This window comes from Leopardus geoffroyi, chromosome D3, assembly GCF_018350155.1.
Source record: "Leopardus geoffroyi isolate Oge1 chromosome D3, O.geoffroyi_Oge1_pat1.0, whole genome shotgun sequence".
Lineage (NCBI taxonomy): Eukaryota > Metazoa > Chordata > Mammalia > Carnivora > Felidae > Leopardus > Leopardus geoffroyi.
The window spans coordinates 44140221-44167435 of NC_059339.1; the positions used below are offsets into that span (position 1 = coordinate 44140221).

General features: G+C 41.1%; 1 protein-coding gene and 1 pseudogene across 8 annotated transcripts in view; both read left to right on the forward strand.

Annotated features, from left to right (window-relative positions):
- The window catches only part of GREB1L (GREB1 like retinoic acid receptor coactivator), a 283759-nt gene that overhangs the window by 233343 nt on the left and 23201 nt on the right, over nt 1-27215 (forward strand). For all 8 annotated transcript variants that reach the window (XM_045458577.1, XM_045458582.1, XM_045458583.1 and 5 more), the window contains 4 exons: nt 14428-14561; nt 17462-17801; nt 23331-23446; nt 24281-24525. In XM_045458577.1, the coding sequence (XP_045314533.1) occupies nt 14428-14561; nt 17462-17801; nt 23331-23446; nt 24281-24525 (835 nt within the window). The remainder of the gene's footprint in view (nt 1-14427; nt 14562-17461; nt 17802-23330; nt 23447-24280; nt 24526-27215) is intronic.
- On the forward strand, nt 5487-6559 carry LOC123588186 (annotated as a pseudogene).

Here is a 27215-nt window from a genome sequence, read left to right on the forward strand (position 1 = left end):
ATGACAAACATACTACCAAAACAAAGAAATAAGTGTTTCATAAAAACAAAGAAGATTAGCCATTAAGCAATGGATCTTTTGTTTAAAAAATATTAAACATGGTGGGAACGCCTGGGTGGCTCAATCAGTTGAGCGTCTGACCCTTGGTTTCTGCTTGGATCATGGTCTCATGGTTCGTGGGTTTGAGTCCCACATTGGGCTCTGTGCTGACAATGCAGAGCCTGCTAGGGATTCTTTCTCTCTCCCTCTCTCTCTACCCCTCCCTTACTTGTGCACTCTTTCTATCTCAAAATAAATAAACTTTAAAAAAAATTAAAAATGAAAATATGTTAAACATAATGGATATTTTAAAATAAGCATGTTTAAGTAAAAGATGCCAGATATGTCTTAAGTAAGAATAACATTTATTCAGGGGTGCCTGAGTAGCTCAGTCGGTTGAGCATCTGACTTTGGCTCAGGTCATGATCTTGCGGTTTGTGGGTTTGAACCCCACATTGGGCTTGCTGCTATCAGCACAGACCCAGCTTCAGATCCTCTGTCCCCCACCCCCCTTCTACCCTCCCCCACTCATGCTTGCTCTCAAAACACACACACACACATACACACATAAAAAAATCATCCCTATGAGGTGCCTGGGTGGCTCAGTCAGTTGAGCATCAGACTCTTGATTTCAGCTCATGTCATGATACCAGCGTCATGAGATGGAGCCCCATGTCAGGCTCTGTTCTGAGTGTGGAGTCTGCTTGGGATTCTCTCCCTCTCTCCCTTTGCCCCTCTCCACTGCTTGCATTCTCTGTCTCTAAAATAAAAAAAAAAATTTTTTTTTTAAATCATCACTGTGAAATTGAGATCAACATAGAAAAAAGATAAAAACTTCAAACTTGAATCTAATTTACACCCTTACACCCTCACCCTTACACATTAGGGAAGAAGCTCCTAACCATTAGCCTCCTTTCATTATCCTGAAACCAACGTCCTCAAAAAGGAAAAATTGGAAAAAGCAGAGTAATTCAATTAAAAAAATACTAAGCACTTGTTGGGCTTGTGTTAGATCTTTCCAAGAACACAAAGAGAACTGACCATTTAAAGGAAAAAGCAAAGTACATATCAAAGTCACTGTTATCCAAAGTAGAATAAGATATACATAAAGAAAAGAGATCAGTGATTGCCAGAGGCAGGGGTGGGGTGGATGAAATGGATGAATGGGATCAAAAGATACAAATGTTCAGTTATAAAATAAGTTAATCCTCAAAAAATTAAAAATAGAACTACCCTATGATCCAACAGTAGCACTACTAGGAATTTACCCAAGGGGTAAAGGAGTGCTGATGCATAGGGGCACTTGTACCCCAATGTTTATAGCAGCACTTTCAACAATAGCCAAATTATGGAAAGAGCCTAAATGTCCATCAACTGATGAATGGATAAAGATGTAGTGTATATATACAATGGAATACTACTTGGCAATGAGAAAGAATGAAATCCTGCCATTTGCAGCAACATGGATGGAACTAGAAGGTATGATGCTGAGTGAAATATGTCAGTCAGAGAAGGACAGATATCATATGTTGTCACTCGTATGTGGATCTTGAGAAACTTAACAGAAGACCATGGGGGAAGGGAAGGGGAAAAAAATAGTTACAGAGAGGGAGGGAGGCAAACCACAAGAGACTCTTAAATACAGAGAACAGACTGAGAGGGATTGGGAGGATGGGGGAGAGTGGGAAAATGGGTGATGGGCATTGAGGAGGGTGCTTGTTGGGATGAGCACTGGGTGTTGTATGTAAGCCAATTTGACAGTAAATTATATAAAAATAATAACAAGTAAGTCCTGGGGATGTAATGTACAGCATGATGGCTATAGTTAATACTGTATGGTATATTTGAAAGTTGCTAAGAGAGTAGGCCTTAAAAGATCACATCACCAGAGAAAAAGAATTATAACTATATGTGCTGATGGATGTTAACTGGACTTCCTGTGGTGATCATTTTGCAATATATATATGTATATTGCACACATATATAGGCATACCTTGTTTTGTTGTGCTTTGCTTTATTGTACTTTGCAGATATTTCATTTTTACAAATGAAGATTTGTGGCAATCCTGTATCAAGGAAGTCTATTGGTGCCATTTTTTCAAACAGCATTTACTCACTTTGGGTCTCTATGTCACGTTTTGGTAATTCTCACAATATTTAAAAATTTTTCATTATTATTGTATTTGTTATGCTGATCTATAATCACTGATCTTTGATGTTACTATTGTAATTGTTTTGCGGTGCCACAAACCACACCTATGTAAGAACGTGGACTTAATCGATAAAAGTGTGTGTGTGTTCTAACTGCTCCACCAACTGGCCATTCCTCTCTCTCTCCCTCTCCTTAGGCCTCCCTATTTCTGGATACACACCAATATTGAAATTTGGCCAATCAATAACCCTACAATGGCCACTAAGTGTTCAAGTGATGGGAAGAGTTGCACATCTCTCACTTTAAATCAAAAGCTAGATTAAGCTTAGTGAGGAAGACAAGTCAAAAGCTGAGACAGGCTGAAAGCTAGGCCTCTTGCTCCAAACAGCCATGTTATGAATATAAAAGAAAAGTTATTGAAGGAAATTAAAAGGCACCTGGCAGGCTTAGTCAGTTAAGCATCCGACTCTTGATTTCAGCTCAGGTCACAATCTCAGGGTTGTGAGATCAAACCCTGCATTGGGCTCTGTGCTGGACATGGAGACTGCTTAAGATTCTCTTTCCCTCTCCCTCTGCCCCTCCCCAAAACTCGCTCTTGCTCTCTCTCTCTCAAAAAAAGTGCTAACCCAGTGAACACATGAATAATAAGAAAGTAAAACACCTTATTGCTGATATGGAGAAGATCTGAATGATCTAGATAGAAGATCCTATCAGCCACCACGTTCCCTTAAGCCAAAGCCTAATGCAGACCAAGGCCCTAACTGTCTTCCATTCTGGGAAGACTGAGAGAGGTAAGGAAGCTGCAGAAGAAAGATTGGAAACTACCAGAGGTTAGATCATAAAGCTTAAGAAAGCTTATGCCTTCTGCATAACATTAAAGTGCAGCAAGTGCTGATATAGAAGCTGCAGCAAGTTATCCAAAAGACCTAGATTATTAATGAAAGTGGCTACGTGAAACAAATTTTCAATGTAGATGGAACAGCCATCTATTGGAAGAAGACGACTTCTAGGTTTTTCATAGCTAGAGAGAAGTCAATGACTGCCTTCAAAGCTCCAAAGGACAATCTGACTGTCTTGTTAGGGGCTACTGCAGCTGGTGACTTTAAGTTGAAGCCAATGCCCATTGAGCATTCTGAAAATCCTAGGGCCCTGAAGAATTATGCTAAATCTACTCTTGTCTGTGTTCTCTAAATGTAACAACAAAGCCTGGTTGACAACACATCTGTTTACAACATGGTTGACTGAATATTTTAAGCCCACTGATGAGACCTACTGCCCAGAAAAAAAAAGATTCCTTTCAATATATTACTGTTCATTGACAATGTATATGCTAACCTAAGAGCTCTGATGGAGATGTACAATAAGATGAATGTGGTTTTCATGACTACTAACACAACATCCATTATGCAGCACATGGGTCAAGGAGTAACTTCTTATGATTTAGGAAAATACATTTCATTAGGCTATGGCTGCCATAGACAGTGATTCCTCTGATGGAAATGGGCAAAGTTAGTTGAAAACATTCTGGAAAGGATTCACCATTCTAGGTGATTAAGAACATTCATGATTCATGGGAAGAGGTCAAAATATCAGCATTACCAGGAGTTTGGAAGAAGTTGATTACAACCCCCGTGGATGACTTTGAGGGGTTCAAGACTTCAGTGGAGGAAGTCACTGCAGATGTGGTGGAAATAGCAAGAGAACTAAAATTAAAAGTAGAACCTGAAGATGAGACTGAATTGTTGCAATCTCATGATAAAAATTGAATGGATGAGGAGTTGGTTCTGACGGGTGAACAAAGAAAGTGGTGTCTTGAGAAGGAAACTACTCCTGGTGAAGATGCTGTGGAGATTGTTGAAATGACAACAAAGGATTTAGAATATTACATGAACTTAGTTGATAAAGCAATGGCAGGGTTTGAGAGATTGACTCCAATTTTGAAAGAAGTTCTCCTGGGGGCAAAATGCTATCAAACAGCATCACTTGCTACAGAGAAGTCACTCATGAAAGGAAGAGTCATTCAATGTGGCAAGCTTCATTGTTGTCTTGTGTTAAGAAATTGTCACAGGCACCCCAGCCTTCAACAACCACCAACCAAATCAGTCAATAGCCATCAAAATCAAGGCAAGACCCTCCACCGACAAAAAGATTATGATTTGCTGAAAGTTCAGATGATGGTTAGCATTTTTAAGCAATAAAGTATCTTTTAATTAAGGTATGTACATTGTTTTTTAAACATAATGCTATTGTACACTTAATAGACTATAGTACAGTGTAAACATAACTTTTGTATGTACAGGGAAACCAAAAAATTCATTTGACTCATTTGATTGTAATGCCTGTTTATTGTGGTGGTCTGCATCCAAACCCTCAAATCTCCAAGGTATGCCTATATATAAACAGAATCATTTTGTTGTACCCCTGAAAACTAATACAGTGTTACATGTCAGTTATGTCTCAATTTCAAAAAAAGAAAAAATACCACATTGTATACCTTAAATATATACAATTTTTATTTGCAAAAATAATAGACTGGAAGAAGACAATTTTATAAATTAAAAAACAATTTTTAATGTGTATTTATTTTTGAAAGACAAAGAGAGACAGAGCATGAGTGGGGGAGGGACAGAGAGAGAGGGAGACACAATCTGAAGCGGGCTCCAGGCTCTGGGCTGTCAGCACATAGCCCAACGCGGGCTCAAAGCCATGAACTGTGAGATAATGACCTGAGCCGAAGTCAGATGCTTAACCAACTGAGCCACCCAGGCACCCCTGGAATAAGACAATTTTAAAAAATCAAAATGCTCTGGGGATTGAAATGAGGGAGGAGTCCCACCCACTTAAGAGCATTAGAAAACGCGACATGGAGAGAGCACAGTGGCTGGGCCTTGCAAGAGAGGAAGGAAGGAGCAGACAGCCTGAGGTGTGGGCTCTCCTGACAGCAGACAGCTCGGGCAGCACCACAGAGGAGGAAACAGGGATTTTTCAGCGAACACTAGGAGGATGAAAAGAAACTTGGGAATATATACACGGAAGCTTGAAGTCCCAGGCTGGAAAAGTTTACACTTATTACAAAGGCATTAATGATTTTCTTGTAAGGGCATAGTATTATTAAAAATACGGTTGAGCCTTGAACAACACAGGGTTCAGGAGGACCCAGCCCTGCTCAGTCGAAAATTTGCATATAATTTTGACTCCCCCAAAACTTTACTAATGGGCTACTGTTGACCAGAAGCCTTACCGATAACATAACACCTATTTTGTATGTCATATTATTATATAATGTATTATTACAATAAAGTAAGCTAGAGAAAAGAAAACATTAAGAAAGTTGTAAGGAAGAGAAAATACATTCACAATACTGTAAAGAATCTGCATGTAGGCAGAGCGACTGCCAGTCCTGCAGATCTGTCTCTTGCTTCAACAGTGTTTAGACATAACAGACCCAGGGATGCCCCTTCTTCCACCCTCCACCCACCCTCCAACCTCTTTTCCAGTCACAACCTCCAGAACCATCTTCTCACCACCTTCTGGCTCCAGGAGTAGCTAGGAACAGTTTTTGAGCTTAGCTCCTTCCTTATTGCCAATCAACCATGAGCTCCTGGATTTGTCAGAATGATTCCATTAAGGTGGAGGCCGCCTTCAACTGCCTGGCCAACATTCATCTGCAGGGCTCCAACACCTACATCTCTCTGAGCTTCTATTCCAACCTCAACCATGTGGCTCTGGAGGGCTGAGAGTCTCTTGAAGATACAAAATCAGCATGGCAGCCATGCCCTTTTTCAGGATGTGCAGAAGCCCTGTCAAGATGAGTAGGGTAAAATCCTGGATGCCATGGTCTTGGAAAAGAATCCGAAGCAGGCCCTTCTGGATCTGCATGTTCTGGGTTCTGCCCACACAAATCCCCATCTCTGTGACTTCCTGGAGAACCACTTCCTAGATGAAGAAGTGAAACCCATCAAAAAGTTGGATGACCACCTGAGTCACTTCTGCAGGCTGGCTGGCCCCCAAAGCTGGGCTGGATGAGTATCTCTTCCAAAGGCTTACTTTCAAGCATGATAGCTGAGAGCCTTTGGAGCTCAATGGCTTTTGAGGGACCCATGTGCATCCCACTGGATGTCAGGACTTCTGCCTGAGCCTCTCCCTGCAGCCACTAGGCAGCTTTTTAATCCCCCTGAAGTCCTCCCCCAAGCCCTGCACCGAATGGAAACAAAGCTTTTTGCAGAAAACAAAACAAAACCTTGTGTAAGTGGACCTATGCAGTTCAAACTTATGTTGTTCAAGAGTCAATTGTATTATCAGAATGCATGTATTTCTTTTATTCTTATACTAACAATGTAAATACACAACTTGATGAATTTTCACAAACTGAAAGCACCTTTAGAATCAGCACCCAAGAGGGGCGCCTGGGTGGCGCAGTCGGTTAAGCGTCCGACTTCAGCCAGGTCACGATCTCGCGGTCAGTGAGTTCAAGCCCCGTGTCGGGCTCTGGGCTGATGGCTCAGAGCCTGGAGCCTGTTTCCGATTCTGTGTCTCCCTCTCTCTCTGCCCCTCCCCCGTTCATGCTCTGTCTCTCTCTGTCCCAAAAATAAATAAACGTTGAAAAAAAAAATTTTAAAAAAGAATCAGCACCCAAGATGAAAAAATAGAACATTACCACTACCCCAGAAGACAGGCACTGCCCACCAAAGGGTAACACTCTTCTGGCCTCTTCCACCCTACATTTAGTTTGCCCAGTTTTGAACTTGAAAAAAAAAAATGGAATCATGCAGTTTGCATTCTTTTGTATATAGATTCTTTTACTCAGCATTGTTTGTGAGATTCTTCTCTATTTTGCATGTCATAAAACATTCTTATTGCCATATATGGATTACACTGGGAGAACACCACAATTCGTTTATCCATCCCATTCATTTATTTCAAATAGTGCTGCTATAAACATTCTAGCACATGCCTTTTAGTAGACACAGGTATGTATTTTTGTCAGGTGTATATGTGGGAATGAACACATATGTTCAGCTTTAGGAGATGTTGAGAGGTTGCATTTTAAGGCACTTCATTAATGATAGAAGTCAAATCAAAGTGATTAAAAATAGATCAGTTGGGGTGCCTGGGTGGCTCAGTCTAAGTGTCCGACTTCAGCTCACGGTTTGTGAGCTCAAGCCCCACATTGGGCTCTGAGCTGGCAGTGCAGAGCCTGCTTGGGATTCTCTCTCTCCCTTTCTGCCCCTCTCCTGTTTGCACTTTCTCTCTCAAAATAAATAAACTTTTTAAAAAATAGGGAGATCAGTCATTTGACTTTTCTGATCATTCAGATTAAAATTAACAAATACATAGTGGTCCTAGCAAGAAGAAGTATGGGAGAAATGGTGAATTTTTTAGGATTTTTTTTTTAATTTATCTTGAGAAATAGAGAGTGTGTGTGTGCTTGCTAATGGGGGAGGGGCAGAGAGAGAGAGAATCCCAAGCAGGCTGCACACTGTCAATGTGTGGGGCCCTTGGGGCTCAATCCCACGAACATCATGACCTGAGCCAAACCCAAGAGCCAGATGCTTAATTGCCTACTTGACTGAGCCACCCAGGCGCCTCTCCTAGGATTTCTTTATTGGGGAAGAGGCAGCAGTCAGAGATGTCTTTGAGGTGATGCCTTTAGTTGAAGAAAAAGTTCAAGAGGAACAGTGATCTGTGGAGAGCAGATGAGGTGGAATTTGAATGAGTTAAGCCTGAGATGAGTGCACTATCGCATATGCACATTTGGAGTTTCTACTTTATGGTGCTTTATGACATAGTTTTGGAATATTTTGTCAAGAACAATGATCATGGCAATCCCTATCAAAATAACACCAGCATTCTTCACAGAGCTAGAACAAATAATCCTAAAATTTGTATGGAACCAGAAAAGACCCCAAATAGCCAAAGCAATCTTGAAAAAGAAAACCAAAGCTGGAGGCATCACAATCCCGGACTTTAAACTGTATCACAAAGCTGAAATTATCAGCATGTATGGTACTGGCACAAAAACAGACACTCAGATCAATGGAACAGAAGAGAGAACCCAGAAATGGACCCACAAACACATAGCCAACTAATCTTTGATAAAGCAGGAAAGAATATCCAATGGAATAAAGACAGTTTCTTCAGCAAGTGGTGCTGGGAAAACTGGACAGCGACATGCAGAAAAATGAACTTGGACCATTTTCTTACATAAACTCAAAATGGATGAAAGACCTAAACATAAGACAGGAAACCATCAAAATCCTTGAGGAGAAAGCAGGTAAAAACCTCTTTGATCTTGGCCGCAGCAACTTCTTACTCAACCCGTCTCTGGAGGCAAGGGAAACAAAAGCAAAAATGAACTATTGGGACCTCATCAAAATAAAAAGCTTCTGCACAGTGAAGGAAACAATCAGCAAAACTAAAAGGCAACCGACAGAATGGGAGAAGATATTTGCAAGCGACATATCAGATAAAGGGTTAGTATCCAAAATCTATAAAGAACTTATCAAGCTCAATACCCGAAAAACAAATAATCCAGTGAAGTGGGCAAAAGACATGAATAGACACTTCCCCAAAGAAGATATCCAGATGACCAACTGACACAAAAAATGCTCAACATCACTCATCATCAGGGAAATACAAATCAAAACCACGATGAGATACCACCTCACACCTGTCAGAATGGCTAGCATTAGCAACTCAGGCAACAACAGATGTTGGCGAGGATGTGGAGAAAGAGGATCTCTTTTGTACTGCTGGTGGGAATGCAAACTGGTGCGACCACTCTGGAAACCAGTATGGAGGTTCCTCAAAAAACTAAAAATAGAACTACCCTATGACCCAGCAATTGCACTACTAGGTATTTATCCAGTGGATACAGGTGTACTGTTTCGAAGGGGCACGTGCACCCCAATGTTTATAGCAGCGCTATCGACAATAGGTAAAGTATGGAAAGAGCCCAAGTGTCCATCAACAGATGAATGGATAAAAACGATGTAGTATATGTACCTACGATGGAACATTACTCGGCAATCATAAAGAATGAAATCTTGCCATTTGCAACTACATGGATGGAACTAGAGGGTATTAATGCTAAGCAAAATTAGAGAAAGACAAATATCATATGACTTCACTTGTATGAGGACTTTAAGAGACAAAACAGATGAACATAAGGGAAGGGAAGCAAAAATAATATAAAAACAGAGAAGGCGACAAAACGTAAGAGACTCTTAAATATAGAGAACAAACAGAGGGTTACTGGAGGGGTTGTGGGAGGGGGGATGGGCTAAACGGGAAGGGGCCTTAAGAAATCTGCTCCTAAAATCATTGTTGCAGTATATGCTAACTAACTTGGATGTAAATTTAAAAAATAAATAAATTATATTAAAGAAAAAAAGAACAATGATCACAGAAGCAGCTGGTGTGGATAAAATCATTGAAATAGACAATGAAGAGAACTACCAAAAGGGCAGTGAGGTCAAGGACTGACAGGTACACACCACTGGATTTGGCCTCAGGAGTCTTTGGTGACCTTCCAGGTAACAGTGTCTGTACAGCAGAGCATTTGGCTGGAGGAAAAGCAAGGATAGCAGTGAGAAGACAGGGAGAGCTACAGGATGAGGGTCATTAGGAGGGCAGGACTTGGGGAGGGGTTTTTTTTTTTTTTTTTTTTTTTGCAGGAGAAGGGACATTTTTCCAAAAGACATAGTGATTCAGTATGATTTGTGATTTGTGACTCTTGGGATGCATGTTTCTTTTGAATAACATCATTCAGAGTTTTGTAACATTTTAAAAGGGTGGTCCCATTGACGTCTATTACAAGGTTTATAATACAAAACTAGAGCTATAGTTTAATGCAAACTTAATGATTGGGGAAAGTTTTCACATCTAATTCCCATTTTTAGTATCTCTAGTTCTTGATCTACAAAGTCTTTGTAGATTAATAAAATACTGGGTCCAATTGATCACAAGCCATCTGTTTAATAACCCACCCCATAATTTTGCTAAGAAAGAAATTACACTGAGGACAGGTGGATGCATCCTATCCAGCAAGTTAAAATGCTGCATTTTAACTTGGAGCATTAAAATGGAGCATTAAAATGCTCCAAGAACAGGCTTGGGGTAGGATTTTAGATTTTTCCAAAGAAGCAGGACCAAAGACGAGAAGGAAAGTGAAGACCACATACACAGAAGAGAAAGCTTTTCCACGGACTCTGTGCCAACAGCCAGATAAGGAGAGAATGCAGATGAATGACTTTTCATCCTGAAATGACTCATTTGACACAATTATCCAGAACTCAACCAAGAACCCAGAAGGAAGGAAGCAAACAAATAAACAAAATGGCTTTCAAGCCTCCAAAACAGAGGCTGCTCAATGTATGTTTTAAGGCTCTGCTGTTTCGAAGAACATACTCTGGTCCTCTAATAAAGCATTTTTACTCTTGAAGATCCTATTCCAACAAGAAGGAATAACTGGTTTGGGGGGCCATGAAAAAATAATTAAAAGCTCTCAATTAAATATTGCTTTATTTTCTATCTTTTGGGCCTTTTGAATCACACAGTTGCTTATCTGTTTGGGTTACTAAAGAGCTCAGAAACAAATTTGTAGCCCACTTCTAACAAAATGTGCATTTTTGAGAGCACTAGCTTCATCCCTGGCCCAATCTTATTTCTCTTACCCTTGCTTTTTCTTCTTCTGACTGCTTAATTTATTTGTAATTTATTATATTTATTATATTTAAGATGCTGTATTATCTTTATGAAATGAGTTTGTGGGTGTTTAAAGAAAAATGCCAGCGGCACCTATGTGGGTCAGTCAGTTAAGCATCTGACTCTTAACTTCAGTTTATGTCATAATCTCATGGTTCATGGGATTGAGCCCTGAGTAAGGCTCTGTGCTGACAGCATGCAGCCTGTTTGTGATTCTCTCTCTCTCTCTCTCTCTCTCTCTCTCTCTCTCTCTCTGTCCCTCCCCTGCTCGTGCTCTCTCTCTCAAAATAAACATTTTTAAAAAAGGAAAAATACCAATACATAATAAATAACAAATCGAGACTAAAACACATGGGCCACACGACAGCTAGGAGAAATGACTGGGAAAAATTAATGTAGAAAAGAGGAAAGAAAACCATTATTTAAAAAAACACAGATGCATGAACTCAAAAAGCTTGCTTAATATTCTGGGACTATTTACATTTAAGGACATCTTGTCATACATCTCAGGATCCTCTGAGGGAATCTTTGTGTCACATCCCAAAATAGTTATTCATTTTCACAGTGATGACTGAGTCATCATGAAGGGGGGACAAATTAAATACAGGGAATTCTGCTTATGAAGGCAGAAAAGCATAGATTCCATTTTTAAATAAATATTTTTTTGTAAAAGAGTAAGATTTTCTGAATTACCATCATTAGATAACATCAGAAAAGTTAAGTTTTTTGTAATAGGATTTTTGAGTTTGTTAATCTCCGAAGAGTTCTATATATAGCGTATGTATCAGTATAGAGAATTGCTTCATGAGGGAGAAGTCTGACCTGTGACTGTACCAACCTAAAAAATGCTATTCTTCAGAACATGCCTGAACAAAGCAAAGAGAAAGCAAACCATCTGTTAAGTCACCATCTGCCTTAAGAAAGCAGGTCAACATTAACCACATATTAAGTTCATTTGAAGGGAAAAAGAAGTTTGGTTTCTGTCCCCAAGATAACTGTGGAGTTAATATCAGGTTGTATAATGAAATACAGTTTTTTTCAGCTTTATTGAGGTATAATTGACAAATAAAATTATAAGATATTGATTTTATTTTAACAATTGGTTATCATGTTTATTTATTTTTAATTTATTTATAATTAACATACAGTATTATGTTAATTTCAGGTGTACAACATAACGATTCAACAATTCTATACATTACTCACTGCTTACCATTAGTGTAGTCACCATCTGTTACCAAGCAGCAGTATTACAACATTATTGGCTATATTCCCTATTCAGTACTTTTCATCTCAGTGACTTCTCTGTTTTGTAACTGGAAGTTTGTACTTCCTAATCCCTTTTATCTACTTCATCCATCCTTCCACCCCCCTTCCCTGTGGCAATAAACCAGTTTGCTTTATTCATTCATCCATTCATTCATTCATTCATTCTCTCTATATTTAACAGTCTTGGGTTTTTGTTTGTCTCTTTGTTTCTTTGTTCATTTATTTTGTTTTTTAGATTCTACATGTAAGTGAAATCATATGGCATTTGTCTTTCTCTGATTTGTTTCACTTAGCATTATAGCTTCTGGGTCCATCTATGTTGTTGCAAATGGCAAGATTTTTTTACTTTAAGTTTTATTTGAATTCCATTTTTAGTTAACATACAGTGTTATATTAATTTCAGGTGTATGTAGTAATTTAACACTTACATACATCGTCTGGTGTTCATCACGACAAGTGCCCTCCTTAATCCCCATCACCTATTTCACCCATCCTCCCACCCACCTCCCCTCTAGTAACCACCAGTTTGTTCTCTATACTTAAGAATCTGTTTGGGGCACCTGGGTGGCTCAGTCGGTTGAGCATCCGACTTCAGCTCAGATCATGATCTCACACTCCATGAGTTCGAGCCCCGCGTTGGGCTCTGTGCTGTCAGCTCAGAGCCTGGAGCCTGCTTCAGATTCTGTGTCTCCCTCTCTCTCTGTCCCTCCCCTGCTCATGTTCTGTCTCTCTCTGTCTCAAAAATAAATAATAAAAACATTAAAAAAAAAAGAATCTGTTTCTTGATTTTCCTATTCCTCTCTCTTTTTTTGTAAAATCTCATTCATTTTGTAATTGTAAAATTGTAAGATATTTAAAGTGTACATTGTGATGATTTGATATACATATACACATACATTGTGAAAGGACTCCTCCCTTCTAGTTAATTAATACATCCATCATCTCACATATTTATATATACATATAAATATATGTGTATTTTTTAGTAAATACATTTAATTTCTACTCTCTTAGCAAATGTCAATTATATATTATAGTGTTAACAACTATAGTCACTATATTATACATTAGACCCTCAGACCTTTTTCATTTTATAGCTAAAAGTTTATACCCTTTTACCAACCTCTTCCTATTTCCCCCACCTACCCCCTGCCCCCCCACCCGTGGCAACCACTATTCTACTCTCTGCTTTAATGAGTTTGACTTTTTTTTTTTAAGATCCTTTATCTGAGTGAAACCATGCAGTGTTTGTCTTTCTCTAACGTATTTCATTTAGCATTATGCTCTCAAGGTCTATTTGTTACAAATGTCAGGATTTCCTTCTTTCTCATGACTGAATAATATTCCATTGTGTGGACATATACATATACATACTATATCTTTTTTATCCATTTATCCATTGATTCCATATCCTGGCTATTGTGAATAATGAACATGGGAGTGCATATATCTCTTCTATATCCTATTTTCATTTTCTTTGGGTAAATACCCAGAAGTGGATATTTATTGATCAATGATTCAATTTTTAATTTATTTGAGGAACCTCCATATTGTTTCCCATGGTGGCTGTACCAGCTTACACTCCCACCAACAAAGCATGAGCGTTTGCTTTCCTCCACACCCTTGTCAACATTTGTTATCTTTTTTCCTTTTGATACACAGCTATTCCAACAGGTATGAGGTGAGGTGCCTGGCTGGCTCAGTCAGTCAGTAGAGCAAGAGACTCCTGATCTTGGGGTCATGAGTTCAAGCCCCACATAGGGCCTAGAACTTACTTAAAAAAAAAAATGAACAGGTGTGAGGTGATATTTCACTACAGTGGTCACCAAGTTGTTATACATTAGATCCTCATTCTGATTTGCATTGCCCTGATGATTAGCGGTGTTGAGCACCTATTCATGTACCTACTGGCCATGGGCATGTCTTCTTTAGAAAAATGTCTATTCAGTTCCTCTGCCTGTCTTTAAATTGGATTGTTTGGGTTTTTTGCTATTGAGTTATGTGAGTTTTTAAAATATATTTTGGATATAACCCCTTATCAGATATATGATTTGTAAATATTTCAACTATACTATAGGTTGCCTTTTCATTTTGTTGAGGCTTCTTTTGCTGTGCAGAAGCTTTTTAGTTTGATATAGTATCACTTGTTCACAATTTTTTTAACCTTCCAGGAAATAATATATTGCAGAGATTTCTCCATCCCTAGAAAACAAGACACATCGTATCCTCTCCTCACTGGATTTTGCTCTGTTTTGAATCAGGAGGACATGAGCTGTGAGGAGAAGTTGTACTTCGGCCTGAATGAATACAGTAAGTCTCTACAGTGGGGAATCACAAGTCCACTTTTGAGATGTGATGAGACTTTTGAAAAAATGGTGAACACGCTCTTGGAAAGGTAAGTAAGGACCTTCAACTTTTACTTTAGCCATACTTGTGTATCTAAAATAGCCGAAAGTCTCTTATGTCACTGTCACAGGAAGTTTGGTGGAGCACCGGCTGTGCACATCCCATGCAAAGGCAGAATAAAAATAACATCTCTTAAGATGACCTTTTACTCACATAGGTTTTCTGTGATCATCCAAGACTAACAAAGGAAACTAGCGACCCAAAGTGGGACTTATCATGCTCCACTTTTCATGCTCTGAGTCATCTCCCAAGCATGCGACTACCAGGGGATTAGATGGGCAGAGAGATTTACTAATTAAAGACCAGTTCCTCTGAGGTGTGGCCTCTCCTACTGTATACCCTACACTTTTTCATTTTCCCCTCTTTCCTCCTCTATTCACACAGGCAAGTACCCTTAGATGACTCAGTAAAAACTGAACTTTACTATGAGAGTGGGAGTATAGACTGGAGAAAATTAGGAGCAATTAGATCATTGAAGTGAGTTCAGTTCCAAGGGTGTCTCCTTCAGTCCCTGACCTTGGGAGTTAAAGATCATGACTTTTCTGTCTCTTCTGCTTTCTTTTTATTCCCCAAGTCCAGGTCAAACTCCGGAAGAGTAAAGAGTTTTCCTATTTTTTTCTCTCTGATTTTGGATCATAGACTTGAAGCATCACAGAGGTATTAGAATTTACGTAACCTAATACACGGCCCTCCCTGCCCTCCGCTGCAATAGTCTGTCTGACCTCCCAGAGATGGAGGCAGTTGGACTCTTTTTGATGAGGCACATTCTAATTTTTAGTAGCTTTCATTCTTCAAACTGGCCCCAGTTGATCATAAGCCACCTATTTAACAACCTGCCCTATAACTTTGCTAAGAAAAAAGAAAGATTAAAAATGAGGACAGGGAGATACATCCTATCCAGAGAGTTATTATACTGTGTAAAGAAAAGGAACAGCCTTGGAGTAGGATTTTATGTTTTTGCAGCTGTGGGATTTAAGAAGACTTAACCGACTCTGTGACATTAATCCTTCCACAGCACATGTGATCTTACTTTCCAGAATCATCCCATGAGTCTCCCTTTTAAGTGTTTCCCACCCACTGGCTTCATCTACCAGCTTGGAACGTACCCTCCGTTCTGGTAACATCATTCAGAGTCAATCCTGTCAACTTCTCTTACAACCTTGGTAATACTTACAAAACAACAATTACAGTTCAGTGCAAACATAACAGCTTGTGAAGACTTATTCACTTCTAAATTCATACTTCTTTCAGAGTATGAGATCTAAATGCCTATAGATCAAACTTACCATGTATTCTAACTTTGGCTTTCCTACCTGGCCCATCAAAAATCATTAAACTTTAAACATGGATCTTGTGTGCTCACTTCTTCCAACCCAGTCACTCAAACTAATACTAGCTATAGTTTATTGAGTGTTTGAAGAACTTGCCCAGCATTGAGTAAACTGAAGGATTTCTTCACTTTTCCCCAATCTACCAAATCCTTGCAATGTAAGGAAATGTTGTCAGAGACCGGAATGAATCCAGACACAGCTCTGTCCCTGACCAGTTGCATGATCTTGGGCAAGTGGCCAGGTTTCTCTCATCCTTTTAACTCATCCTCCTTCTGGTAGAAAGGGGAGTGGTCAAAACCAGGCCATCTACGGTCCTCTCCAGCTCTAAAGCACTTCAAAACCACACTATTCATTTGATGACCCTAATTGGTATTTGACCCTGGGTTTTTCTGTGCACGCCTGGCAGACCACTTGTCTTACTTTAAATAGAATTATAACGTGGAACAAAGGCAAACCACCCCATGGCCTACCTAGCTGCATGTGCTGCCAGCTGGCGACCAGAAAGCAAGTTCACAGGCTCATCCTCATTTCGCCAGCACCTCCTTTCTTGACCAGCACCTCTTCATGCCTGCAAGGGGGTCCTCTTTGTCCATTTGTACTTAACTGCCAGCAGGCCTGGCTTTCTGTGGAGTAACACACAAATGAGAGATTTATTTTCTGCCTGCTCTGTAATTGTAAAAAGTTCCAATTTGAACAAAGTGACCCTCTTACTTGGCAGTCCAGGCAGGGTGGGGTGGGGTACCAATGGGTATTGGGATGATTCAAGGACACCCCTATTTGCCAGGCTCCCTGGACTAAGCAGTGCTCAGGTGATAGGAGGCTTCACCACTAGGGGATGCTATTTCCCCACTCAGCTCCAAGTTTTCTCCAGCACCAAGGTACACTTTATGGGAAGGTACAGTTGTCTTCTTTATTGGAAGATAAACTGCTGTCTGTGGAGTGGCTACCCTCAAATTAGTAATTATTAGTAATAATTATTATTTGTATGTCTGATATTTTTCAAACATGTCTCAATTTTCTTTACTGTAGTCAAGTATCAGAGAAATAAGCTGACAATACCACCATGCTAACTCAGTGCCACCAAGAGGTTAGGATCCAGGAATGATCCATTATGACTGTGTCAACAATTAACCTGACAAGACCAGTGCTTCTCAAAATTTAATGTGTATATAAACTACCTGGGGATCTTGTCAGGATGTGAGTTCTGATTCAGATATCTGGGGTGGGGGAATTTAGCATTTCTAACAAACTCCCAGGTGATACTGCCACTGGATGCTGCTGCTGGTCCATAGACCACACTCAGGGAAGCTAGGGGTTGCTAGACCATCCTGAAGCCTCTTTAGCTTGCTGTGCCTATCCCAACAGGTTCTGATTCACAGGCGTTGAAAGCTCAGCTTTTCCTTCTAGTGATGTGGGTTCCAAGGTCATGCTAGAACTCAAGCCTTCCATTGACCAGTAACCCCTTCCCACCATGCTTAGCCTGTATTTCTCCCACAAAGACCTTGCTGTCTCAGCTGGTCCTGCTGCCTGAGTGCGAGCTCCCTGTGTTCTGTTGAAGGTACCCCAGGCTACACAGCATGGTCGTCCGCTGCTACCTTCTCATCCAGCAGTACTCAGAGGCTCTGATGGCCCTCACCACCATGGCGTCACTCCGAGACCACAGCACACCAGAAACACTCAGCATTATGGATGACCTCATCAGCTCCCCAGGAAAAACCAGAAGTGGGCGGGGACACATGCTCATTATCAGGGTGCCCTCTGTGCAGCTGGCGATGTTAGCCAAGGAGCGGCTGCAGGAGGTGCGCGACAAGCTGGGGCTGCAGTACCGCTTTGAGATCATCCTTGGGAACCCTGCCTCTGAACTCAGTGTTGCAACTCACTTTGTGGCACGATTAAAGGTCAGCAATGGTCAGACATCTCTCCTTTGAAATACCATTTTTTTTCTGTTTTCTACAAATCCCACATAGGTGGCTCAAAGGCCTGAGTTTAATAGAGTTTTGCACATGTGTTGGTTTGATCTTCATGACAATGTTAAGACTAAACAAAGGGACATGCTCACTTCCCAAATTGGGAAGCCAGTTTATTAAGATTCTGTCAAGCCCCCTTTTTATCATGTGCATGCAGTTGGTCTTCCATGCTCTCCAACTGCAGGTGCAAAAATGAGATGACCCAATTTGACCCCATGTTTATTGACCTTGTTCAAGATGCATCTAGCACACGGCCATCTGTTTTCTCAGAAAAAAAAAGGTAAGTTGTTCTCTCAGACCTCTGTGGGTACCATCGATTCACTAATTCTTTTCTGTCTACCTAGCCTGTCATCTCAGGTCTAGAGCCGGTAAAGTATTTTGTTTTATCTTTAGTACTCATATAGAGCTATTCCCCACCCTCTTGCATGTGGATTCTTCAACAGTTTGTTGTTTCATTGAACTTGCTTTGACGCAGCCCTGAGGCTTGCTGGTCTGACTTCTCTAAGCCTACTACAGAGGGCTTAGTGCATGAGCACGGCCCCCTCCCCTCGCATGGCAGCGGGACTGACTACTTCTCCTAAACCCTCCTGTTAGGCATGGAGGGGGTGGGCCAGAATTCCTAAATCAACTAACCTAACTCCCTCCTTTATGCCCTGCTCAGGTTTTTCTGGGGACCTTTATAATCCAATGTGTTCTAGCTATTAGGAAGCATTTAATAAAACAACTGCATATCTATCTACGTATGACACCAAGCTAAGTGTACTGTATGTCTGAGTTAGACCGGCATGGTATGTGTACCCTGCACACTAAAACCTGAGCTAAGTCGGGTTAAGAAAAATCCAGTTTGGCACAAATTTGATGAAAAGAAAGCACATAGTCTTGGAGAATTTTCATTTTCATCCTGGGCTTCAGTTTCTCATCTGCAAAATGAGAGAGTTGGATTGTATGATCTCCAGGAGCTCTAATTTGAAGATATTATTTCGTGTTCATAAAGCATTTTGCGGCGCACCTGGATGGCTCACTTGGTTGAGTGTCCGACTCTTGATTTATGCTCAAGTCTTGATCCCAGGGTCATGGGATCGAGCCCCACATCAGGCTCTGTGCTGAGCATGGAGACTGCTTTGGATTCTCTCTCTTTCTGTCTCTCTCCTTCTACCCCTCTCCTGCTCTTGTGCATGCTCTCTCTCTCTCTAAAAAAATTAATTAATTAAAATTGAAATTAAAAAAATAAAGCGTTTTGTAAATGTAAACCTTTTATTGTATTCTATTAGTTAACCTAAATTGAATAATCCAAAATGCAAACAAAATATCTTGTATTAGCTTGATAAGCAACTAGAACAAATAAATCTAAAAATAGAAACCCTTTATTTAACGGAAATTATAACAAAATTTATACTTCATATGTTGATATAATGTTCACAACTTTTTTAATATTTATTTTTGAGGGACAGAGTGAGACAGAGCATGAGTGGGGGAGGAGCAGAGCGAGAAGCAGGGACACAGAATCCGAAGCAGGTTCCAGGGTCTCTGAGCTGTCAGCACAGGGGCTTGAACTCATGAGCTGTGAGATCATGACCTAAGCCTGATGTGGGGCTCAAACCCACAGACCAGGAGATCATGACCTGAGCCAAAATTGGACGCTTAACCAACTGAACCGTCCAGGCACCCCAGTGTTCACGATTTTATTTTATTTTTTATTTTTTTAATATTTATTTATTTCTGAGAGAGAGAGAGAGAGAGAGAGAGAGAGAGAGAGAGAGAGAGAGAGATGGGGAGGGGTAGAGAGAGAGGGAGACACAGAATCCAAAGTAGGCTCCAGGCTCTGAGCTGTCAACACAGAGCCTGATGCGGGGCTTGAACTCACGAACCGTGAGATCATGACCTGAGTCAAAGTTGGATGCTTAACCAACTGAGCCACCCAGGCACCCCTAGTGTTCACAATTTTAAGTGATGATTATAGACCATATAACTATGGAATTTCTAGGATGGATAACAAATGAGAGTCCTGAACTCTTCTTACAGTATAATTCATTGAGACATATGTCTTGAGACAATTTGAATGATACCAATAATTGGAAAATCTGGAAAGACAAATAATCAGTGCCACTGTGTGAAGCCTCACAAACCTATTGCAGGGAGATGGTTGAAAAGGATGTGAGGCTGCAGAATCTTCTCTGGGCCTCCATGACACCGATCAAGTATAGCTATTTATAGTCTAGGTCATTTGTTCAGTCTTCAGAAATGCCAATTACTAAGTCAGTATACATCAGCAGGTCCTAAATAATTCGCCCCTCTGGGTCATAGTTTGAAAACCACAATCAAGACCTCAGGTTCCTTTCTTTTCCTTTCTTTTCTTTTCTTTCCTTTCCTTCCCTTCCCTTCCCTTCCCTTCCCTTCCCTTCCCTTCCCTTCCCTTCCCTTCCTTTCCCTTCCTTTCCCTTCCTTTCCCTTCCCTTTCCTTCCCTTCCCTTCCCTTCCCTTCCCTTCCCTTCCCTTCCCTTCCCTTTCCTTCCCTTCCCTTTCCTTTCCTATTTCCTTAAGTAATCTCTATGCCCAATGTAGGGCTTGAACTCACAACCCCAATGTCAAGAGGCCTAACTGGCTGCTAGCAATCAGAATTACCTTTGGGGCTTTTAGACAGCAGCTGTTTTGCGAGCGCTGTTCTGAGAGCATGCCATACATTTAGAGGGGGCCCAAGTAATTCTCAGAGAAGTTATATCTCAATTTGTATGAATAGCTGCCAGTCACCAACCACACAAAAGAGATTTTTGTATTCTCAAAACTGCTGGACTACATCAATGCATCCTGTTCATACTCTCTCTTTGTGTGGAAGTGAAAATATGCACTCCTATTGAAATGTTCATATCCTAAGCAAAACTGCCACTTGCCAGGTGATTTCTGCTTCACACATTTATTTCTAAGTCACCAACCTCCCTTACCATTGTTGGGTTGGCATGGGTTGCTGGGTGTGCCTTTTATCTGTAGCCTTGAGTAACATCCTCTGCTTCTTCTCCAATTGGATGGCCTTATTTCTGTGCTTCCCTCTAATTATCCTGTTATGTATTATGACTAACTTACAAGTATGATAAGCATTTTGAAAGGATACAAGGCTTAAATCTAAATAAGCCAGTTTCTCCAGAAGGCTTGTGAAGCTTTCATCACATTTCTTTAGCCTTGAGCCCCATTTTTTCCTTGGAACTCAGTGCCCACCCAGTCTTTTGTGTTTGTATTAAATGCTCTGCAGTGAAGAGGTGCCTGGGTGGCTCAGTCGGTTGAGCAGCCGACTCTTGATTCTGGCTCAGGTCACAATCCCAGGGTCGTGGAATCGAGCCCCACGTCAGGTTCCACTTTCGTGGAGCATGCTTAAGATTCTCTCTCCCTCTGCTTCCCCACCCCCCACTCCTGCTCTCTCTCTCTCTCTCTCTAAAATAAAGAAAATGAAAAAAAGTATAAATAAATAAATGTTCCATCCAAGAACTGTGACCATTATTCATCAGAAGTAGCAGAGGGACAGAAAAGCATGTTGTAGTGGTTTGGCTACCTCTGATTGGTCAAGAGTAAAAATGAGATTTCTTTAATAATCTTTTGAAAATAAACCTTTTGTAGAGTAAAACATCCCTTATCCCATCATTATAACTTGACCTCATTGTTGATGGAACCATGACCTCTGGATGGTTTCTGGGAGGAAAATCCATTCAGGGAGAACCTCAGTGTCAGGAACATCATGAGTCCAATGTGAGGGTTATAAGTAAAATGATTCCTATTCCCAAAATTGTTTGTTTTAAATTAGATAATGTTATTATTCATTTTGACATGACAGTGTATATAAAACTGAATTCTTGTAGATACCTTTCTTTTAATATTAAAAAAAATATTTTTGATAGGAGGCCTGGGTGGCTTGGTCAGTTTAGCGTCTGACTTCAGCTCGAGTCACTATCTCATGGTTCGTGAGTTTGAGCCTGTCATCAGGCTTGCTGCTTGCTATCAGCACAGAGCTCACTTTGGTTCTTCTGTCCCAATCTCTCTCTCTGCCCCTCCCCCGCTCATGCTTGCTCTCTCAAAAATGAATATTTTTTAAATATATATATTTTTGATAGATTGGTTTTTCTAAGACAAGAAGAGTCTCTCAAATTTGTAAATCTGTGTAGGTCCATTGATTTCCCCCTGGTATGCAAATATATGATAAAAGACTGGGCAACAAGGTCAGAATGCCTCCCGGTTTACAAATTATATATACTTTATTTGAATAATTGTGGGTATATTTATTTCTAAAGACTGTTTTATCTAGACATCAACAAATCATTAATCAAACCCTATTACATTATGTCTTGCATATTAAATTTCTTTTTATCTCTTTTTGTGTTTGGCAAAGGAAGTACCAGCCTATTTTTAAAATAAATTGTGTGCATTACTTAATAACCTCACTTCTTACTCTTTGTTCCCTAAAGCATTATCAGAAATGTCAATCTATTTCCTATAATTCCTGCTAGAAAGCTGTTATGAAGCATAGATACTAGTTACTTTATAAAAGGAGTAGAAACCATCTTATCTACTTAAGAGATAGTCTGTTTTCCTTCTGCTCTAAAATAAAAATCTATAAGATCTTTTCACTTTTGAACATCTTTCAAGTTGGTGGGATTTTTTTCTTCCCACTGATTGACGTTCCATTTACTAAAGATATATATATATATATATATATATATATATATATACATGTGTATATATGTGAATATGTTAATCTGTATCAGAAGTTGATGATTAATAGATTATTTCTGGAACCATAAAACTAATTGCATTCCTCTTCTAAATAAGGGTCAGCGTTGTTGTTTTTTTGATTGGTCTAGATTTGGTTATATTTTTAGCCTTCTTGAGAGAGACTTCTAAGAGCCCCAAGCCAATTATTATTTGCCACTTATTTTGACAGTCAGCATGGGGGAGGGGGGGGGTGGGAATAACCATCAAGGGTAGCTAACTTGATGATTTTCTGGTGAATATCTGTTTTCATAGAGTTGAGATGCTTTTATTAGTCAGTCATAATTGAAACTGTCTTTTTCAGTTAATCAGCCCCGAGAGTCTGTCCATTATATGAAGAAAATATATTTAAAAGTCTTGAGGCAGGTAGTTTAACCAGGGTTTCTGTAAGGTTTGCATCACTGGCAGGGTATCTCATTGTATGTTTCTTTGATTTGTGTGGCTAATGCATGATGTATACCAAGATCTTCTGTTTTATCCTACTGAGATAAAACTAAAGGCCACATTCTTCTAGAGTGCTTCATTATGCCAATTTGTAGTAGCAATTTAGTATACACACACATATATGATACACACACACACACACACACACACACCGGAAGTCATTTGAAACCACAAATGCATATAGAATGTGGACCTAGAAATCTTTTAAGAGGTGGAAAGTTAAATAAGAGGTTTTAATTTTATCATATGGGTCCCTTTCTACAGACCTGGAGAGGAAATGAACCAGAAGAGTGGACCCCTCGGACATACCAAGATTTAGAAGGTCTGCCTTGTATTGTGATACTAACTGGCAAAGATCCTCTTGGAGAAACCTTTCCCAGGTACATTATGAATAATTATTTCTCGTTTTTCCTTCGTTATCCAGCTAAGCTGTTGGTTAAAACTTGGCTGACGCTTAACCATTTCATTCATTTAGCAAGGGGGGAAGAGAATAATTTTCCTCAGAGATATAAGAAATATAACCTGCCTTGACTATTTTGACTTTCCAGAGATTGCCTAGCAATTTGGGAATGGAAGATAGCCACAGTGAGAAGTGTTTATGCATCAAAGCAGAGAGGCAGAGAGGAAAAGCATGTGCCCCCAAACAGGATTTTTTAAATTTGGATGAAGTGTCGCTTAATCTGCTTTTCCCAACCCCTTTAAGAATCCAGGGCCTGCAGACAGGAAGGCAGCAACAACAATAATAACAGCATGAGTTGAATGCTCACTGTGTGTCAGGCATTGCTATAAATGCCTTACCTGTGCCATCCATTCATTCCTTACAATAACCATATGAGCCAAATACTGTTATTCTATTTTATACTTGGAGAAAATGAAGTGGCTGCTGTGAGGTCATAACAGCTAGGAGGTGACAAAGCTGAGATTGAAACCAAGGCCAGATAGGGGCGCCTGGGTGGTGCAGTCGGTTAAGCATCCGACTTCAGCCAGGTCACGACCTCGCGGTCCGGGAGTTCGAGCCCCGCATCAGGCTCTGGGCTGATGGCTCGGAGCCTGGAGCCTGTCTCCGACTCTGTGTCTCCCTCTCTCTCTGCCCCTCCCCCGTTCATGCTCTGTCTCTCTCTGTCCCAAAAATAAATAAACGTTGAAAAAAAAAATTTAAAAAAAAGAAACCAAGGCCAGATGGACTCACCCAGAACATCATTACTTTTGTGTAGGTCTTTGAAGTATTGTGACCTCCGGCTCATCGACTCAAGCTATTTAACTCGCACAGCCTTGGAGCAGGAGGTGGGTCTGGCCTGCTGCTATGTCTCCAAAGAGGTCATCCGAGGGCCTGCTGTTGCCCTGGACCTTAGTGGGAAGGAGCAGGAGAGAGCTACCATCAGCGAGAACGACTCTGATGAGTTGCTGATCGACCTGGAGAGGCCACAGAGCAACAGTAGTGCTGTCACTGGAACCTCAGGTTAGTGCTTCCTTTTCTCTCTCAAGGGGTGGGGGATGGGAGTGAGGAAGCGGACAGACATAGGGGAGGCAGAGGCATTTACTCCCTCACACCTCTCAAGGCTGTCAGAGGAGCTTTCAGGGACTCCGGCAACCTGTCCAGACCTCAGTTCCCAATCCAAAGATACTTGGAAAACATAACTACTGAGAGCAGTCACAGAATTCTCCTCTGGGTAAACATTTAATGAAGAGCTTGGTAATAAGCAAAGTATAATAAATGTTATAAACCCTAACCTGCACCACTTTCCCTGGTCTTTTCTACCCTTTATCACCTCAAGGATAATATACATCTGGTATTTGCACAAAAGCCCTCATTTCCTTCTAGATCTGAAAGCTGTAAGTTTGTGTTAATTGGCTCAGTACCTGGCACAGTGTTTACCTGTTTGAATGAAGGAATGAGTGAATGACTTTTATAAGTAGTTAACGGCAAATGTTTGTATACTCTGGGGCCACTGCCTGTGCAGACGCACCATGCAGCCCGCCATCCCCTTTCAGAGCATTACTGTATGGCCTGTGGCAGTGCCTGGCATGAATTTTCTTCTGAGAAACTGTATTACAGCAAATGCAGCACTATTTCCGTTTTCTTCAGATTGGGAGAGTAATATAACTCCATATAGAAAACGTGCAGAATGTAAAAAAAGAAAAAAACTTGGCGAATGTAACAAAGGATAAAGAGGACGTTAAAAATGAAAACTCTGGGGTGCCTGGCTGGCTCAGTCAGTACAGCATGTGACTCTTGATCTGGGGGTCATGAGTTTGAGCCCCATGTTGGGGGTAGAAATTACTTAAAAAAATAAATAAATTGGGGCCCCTGGGTGGCTCAGTCAGTTAAGCATCCAACTTCGGCTCAGGTCATGATCTCATAGCCTGTGACTTCAAGCCCCATGTCGGGCTCGGTACTGACAGCTTGGAGCCTAGAGCCTGCTTCAGATTCTGTGTCTCCCTCTCTCTCTGTCCCTTCCCCACTTGCACCCTGTCACTCTCTCTCTCTCAAAAATAAATAAACATTAAAAAAATGAAAATGAAAACCCCTCTCTACCAGAGAAGACCACCATGAACATTCCTCTTTCCCACATCTCCTCTCTTCCATCACCATGACACATGCATGCAAACACACACACACACACACACACACACAGACACACACGACTTCATGTCAAAAGCAGCATGAGTGTGTCCGTTCATTCTGGCAGGATGACTGTGGGAGTCAAAGAGGCAGTCGTCTACGGGGCTTTGTGTCTTGAGAGGGACCCTCAGCCTGGAAGAGCATGAACTGCTCGCCTCAGCCAGGGGTCAGGACTGCACCTTCGCTCACCTTACCGCTCCAGGCTCCCCCTCCAGGCTCCTCTAAGACCAGTTCAGAATAAAGCCAACAGGTTTAGGGAATAGTAAAGAGTAACAGAAGAGAAGGGGAAATAGCACATTTGAAAGTTTGTGGATAGCAGCATCAGTGACAGGGAGGCAAGGGGTGTTTATGTTGTTCTCATGGCTCTTTCTTTTTTAAATTTTTTTAAAATGTTTTTTTTACTTTTGAGAGAGAGAGAGAGAGAGAGGCAGAGTACGAGTGGGGGAGGGGCAGAGAGAGAGGAAGATGCGGAATCCAAAGAAGGCTCCAGGCTCTGAGCTATCAGCACAGAGCCCCATGCAGGGCTTGAACCCATGAACTGTGAGATCATGCCCTGAGCTGAAGTTGGATGCTTAACCGACTGAGCCACCCAGGCGCCCCATCATGGCTCTTTAATCAGACTCCTCCTGGAGCACCTGGGTGGCTCAGCTGGTTAAGCATCCGACTTTGGCTCAGGTCATGATCTTGCCATTCCTGAGGTCGAGCCCCTCGTCGGGTTCTGTGCTGACAGCTCAGAGCCTGGAGCCTGTTTCAGAGTCTGTGTCTCCCTCTCTTTCTCTGCCCCTCCTCACTCATGCTGTGTGTCACTCTCCCTCAAAAATAAATAAAGCATTTTTGGGGCGCCTGGGTGGCGCAGTCGGTTAAGCGTCCGACTTCAGCCAGGTCACGATCTCGCGGTCCGTGAGTTCGAGCCCCGCGTCGGGCTCTGGGCTGATGGCTCAGAGCCTGGAGCCTGTTTCCGATTCTGTGTCTCCCTCTCTCTCTGCCCCTCCCCCGTTCATGCTCTGTCTCTCTCTGTCCCAAAAATAAATAAACGTTGAAAAAAAAATTAAAAAAAAAAAAATAAAGCATTTTTGAAAAAAATTAAATAAAAATAAAATAATCAGATGCCTCCATTCCCTGCACTTGCAGAGCTGCCCCAGAAGGCTCACATATTCTTGGCCTTGCTCTCATTAACCACAAAGGTAATGGCTTGCCTTCTGCTGCTTAGAGTTTCCCTCCCTTTGAAGACAACCTGAGCTAAGGGCTATGCTCCCACCACTGAGCACACATCCCTCAGCCTTAGGTGGACTCTGGGGGTCCTTGGGGAGGCTCACTGCCCCAAGTGTGCAGGCTGGCTGTAAAGGTCAGGGACGTGGGGGGAAAGGTAAGCTCTCAGACAAGACGGAAAGACACGAAAGTCAGATGAGCAAGTGGAGTGACTTGGTTGCAATGACCTCCGGTTACTGGCTATTCCTCTAGGATCTCCTGAGGTTGGGATATGACCTACATGCTGGGGAGCACCAATCCCAGGTCAGAGAGGGCTT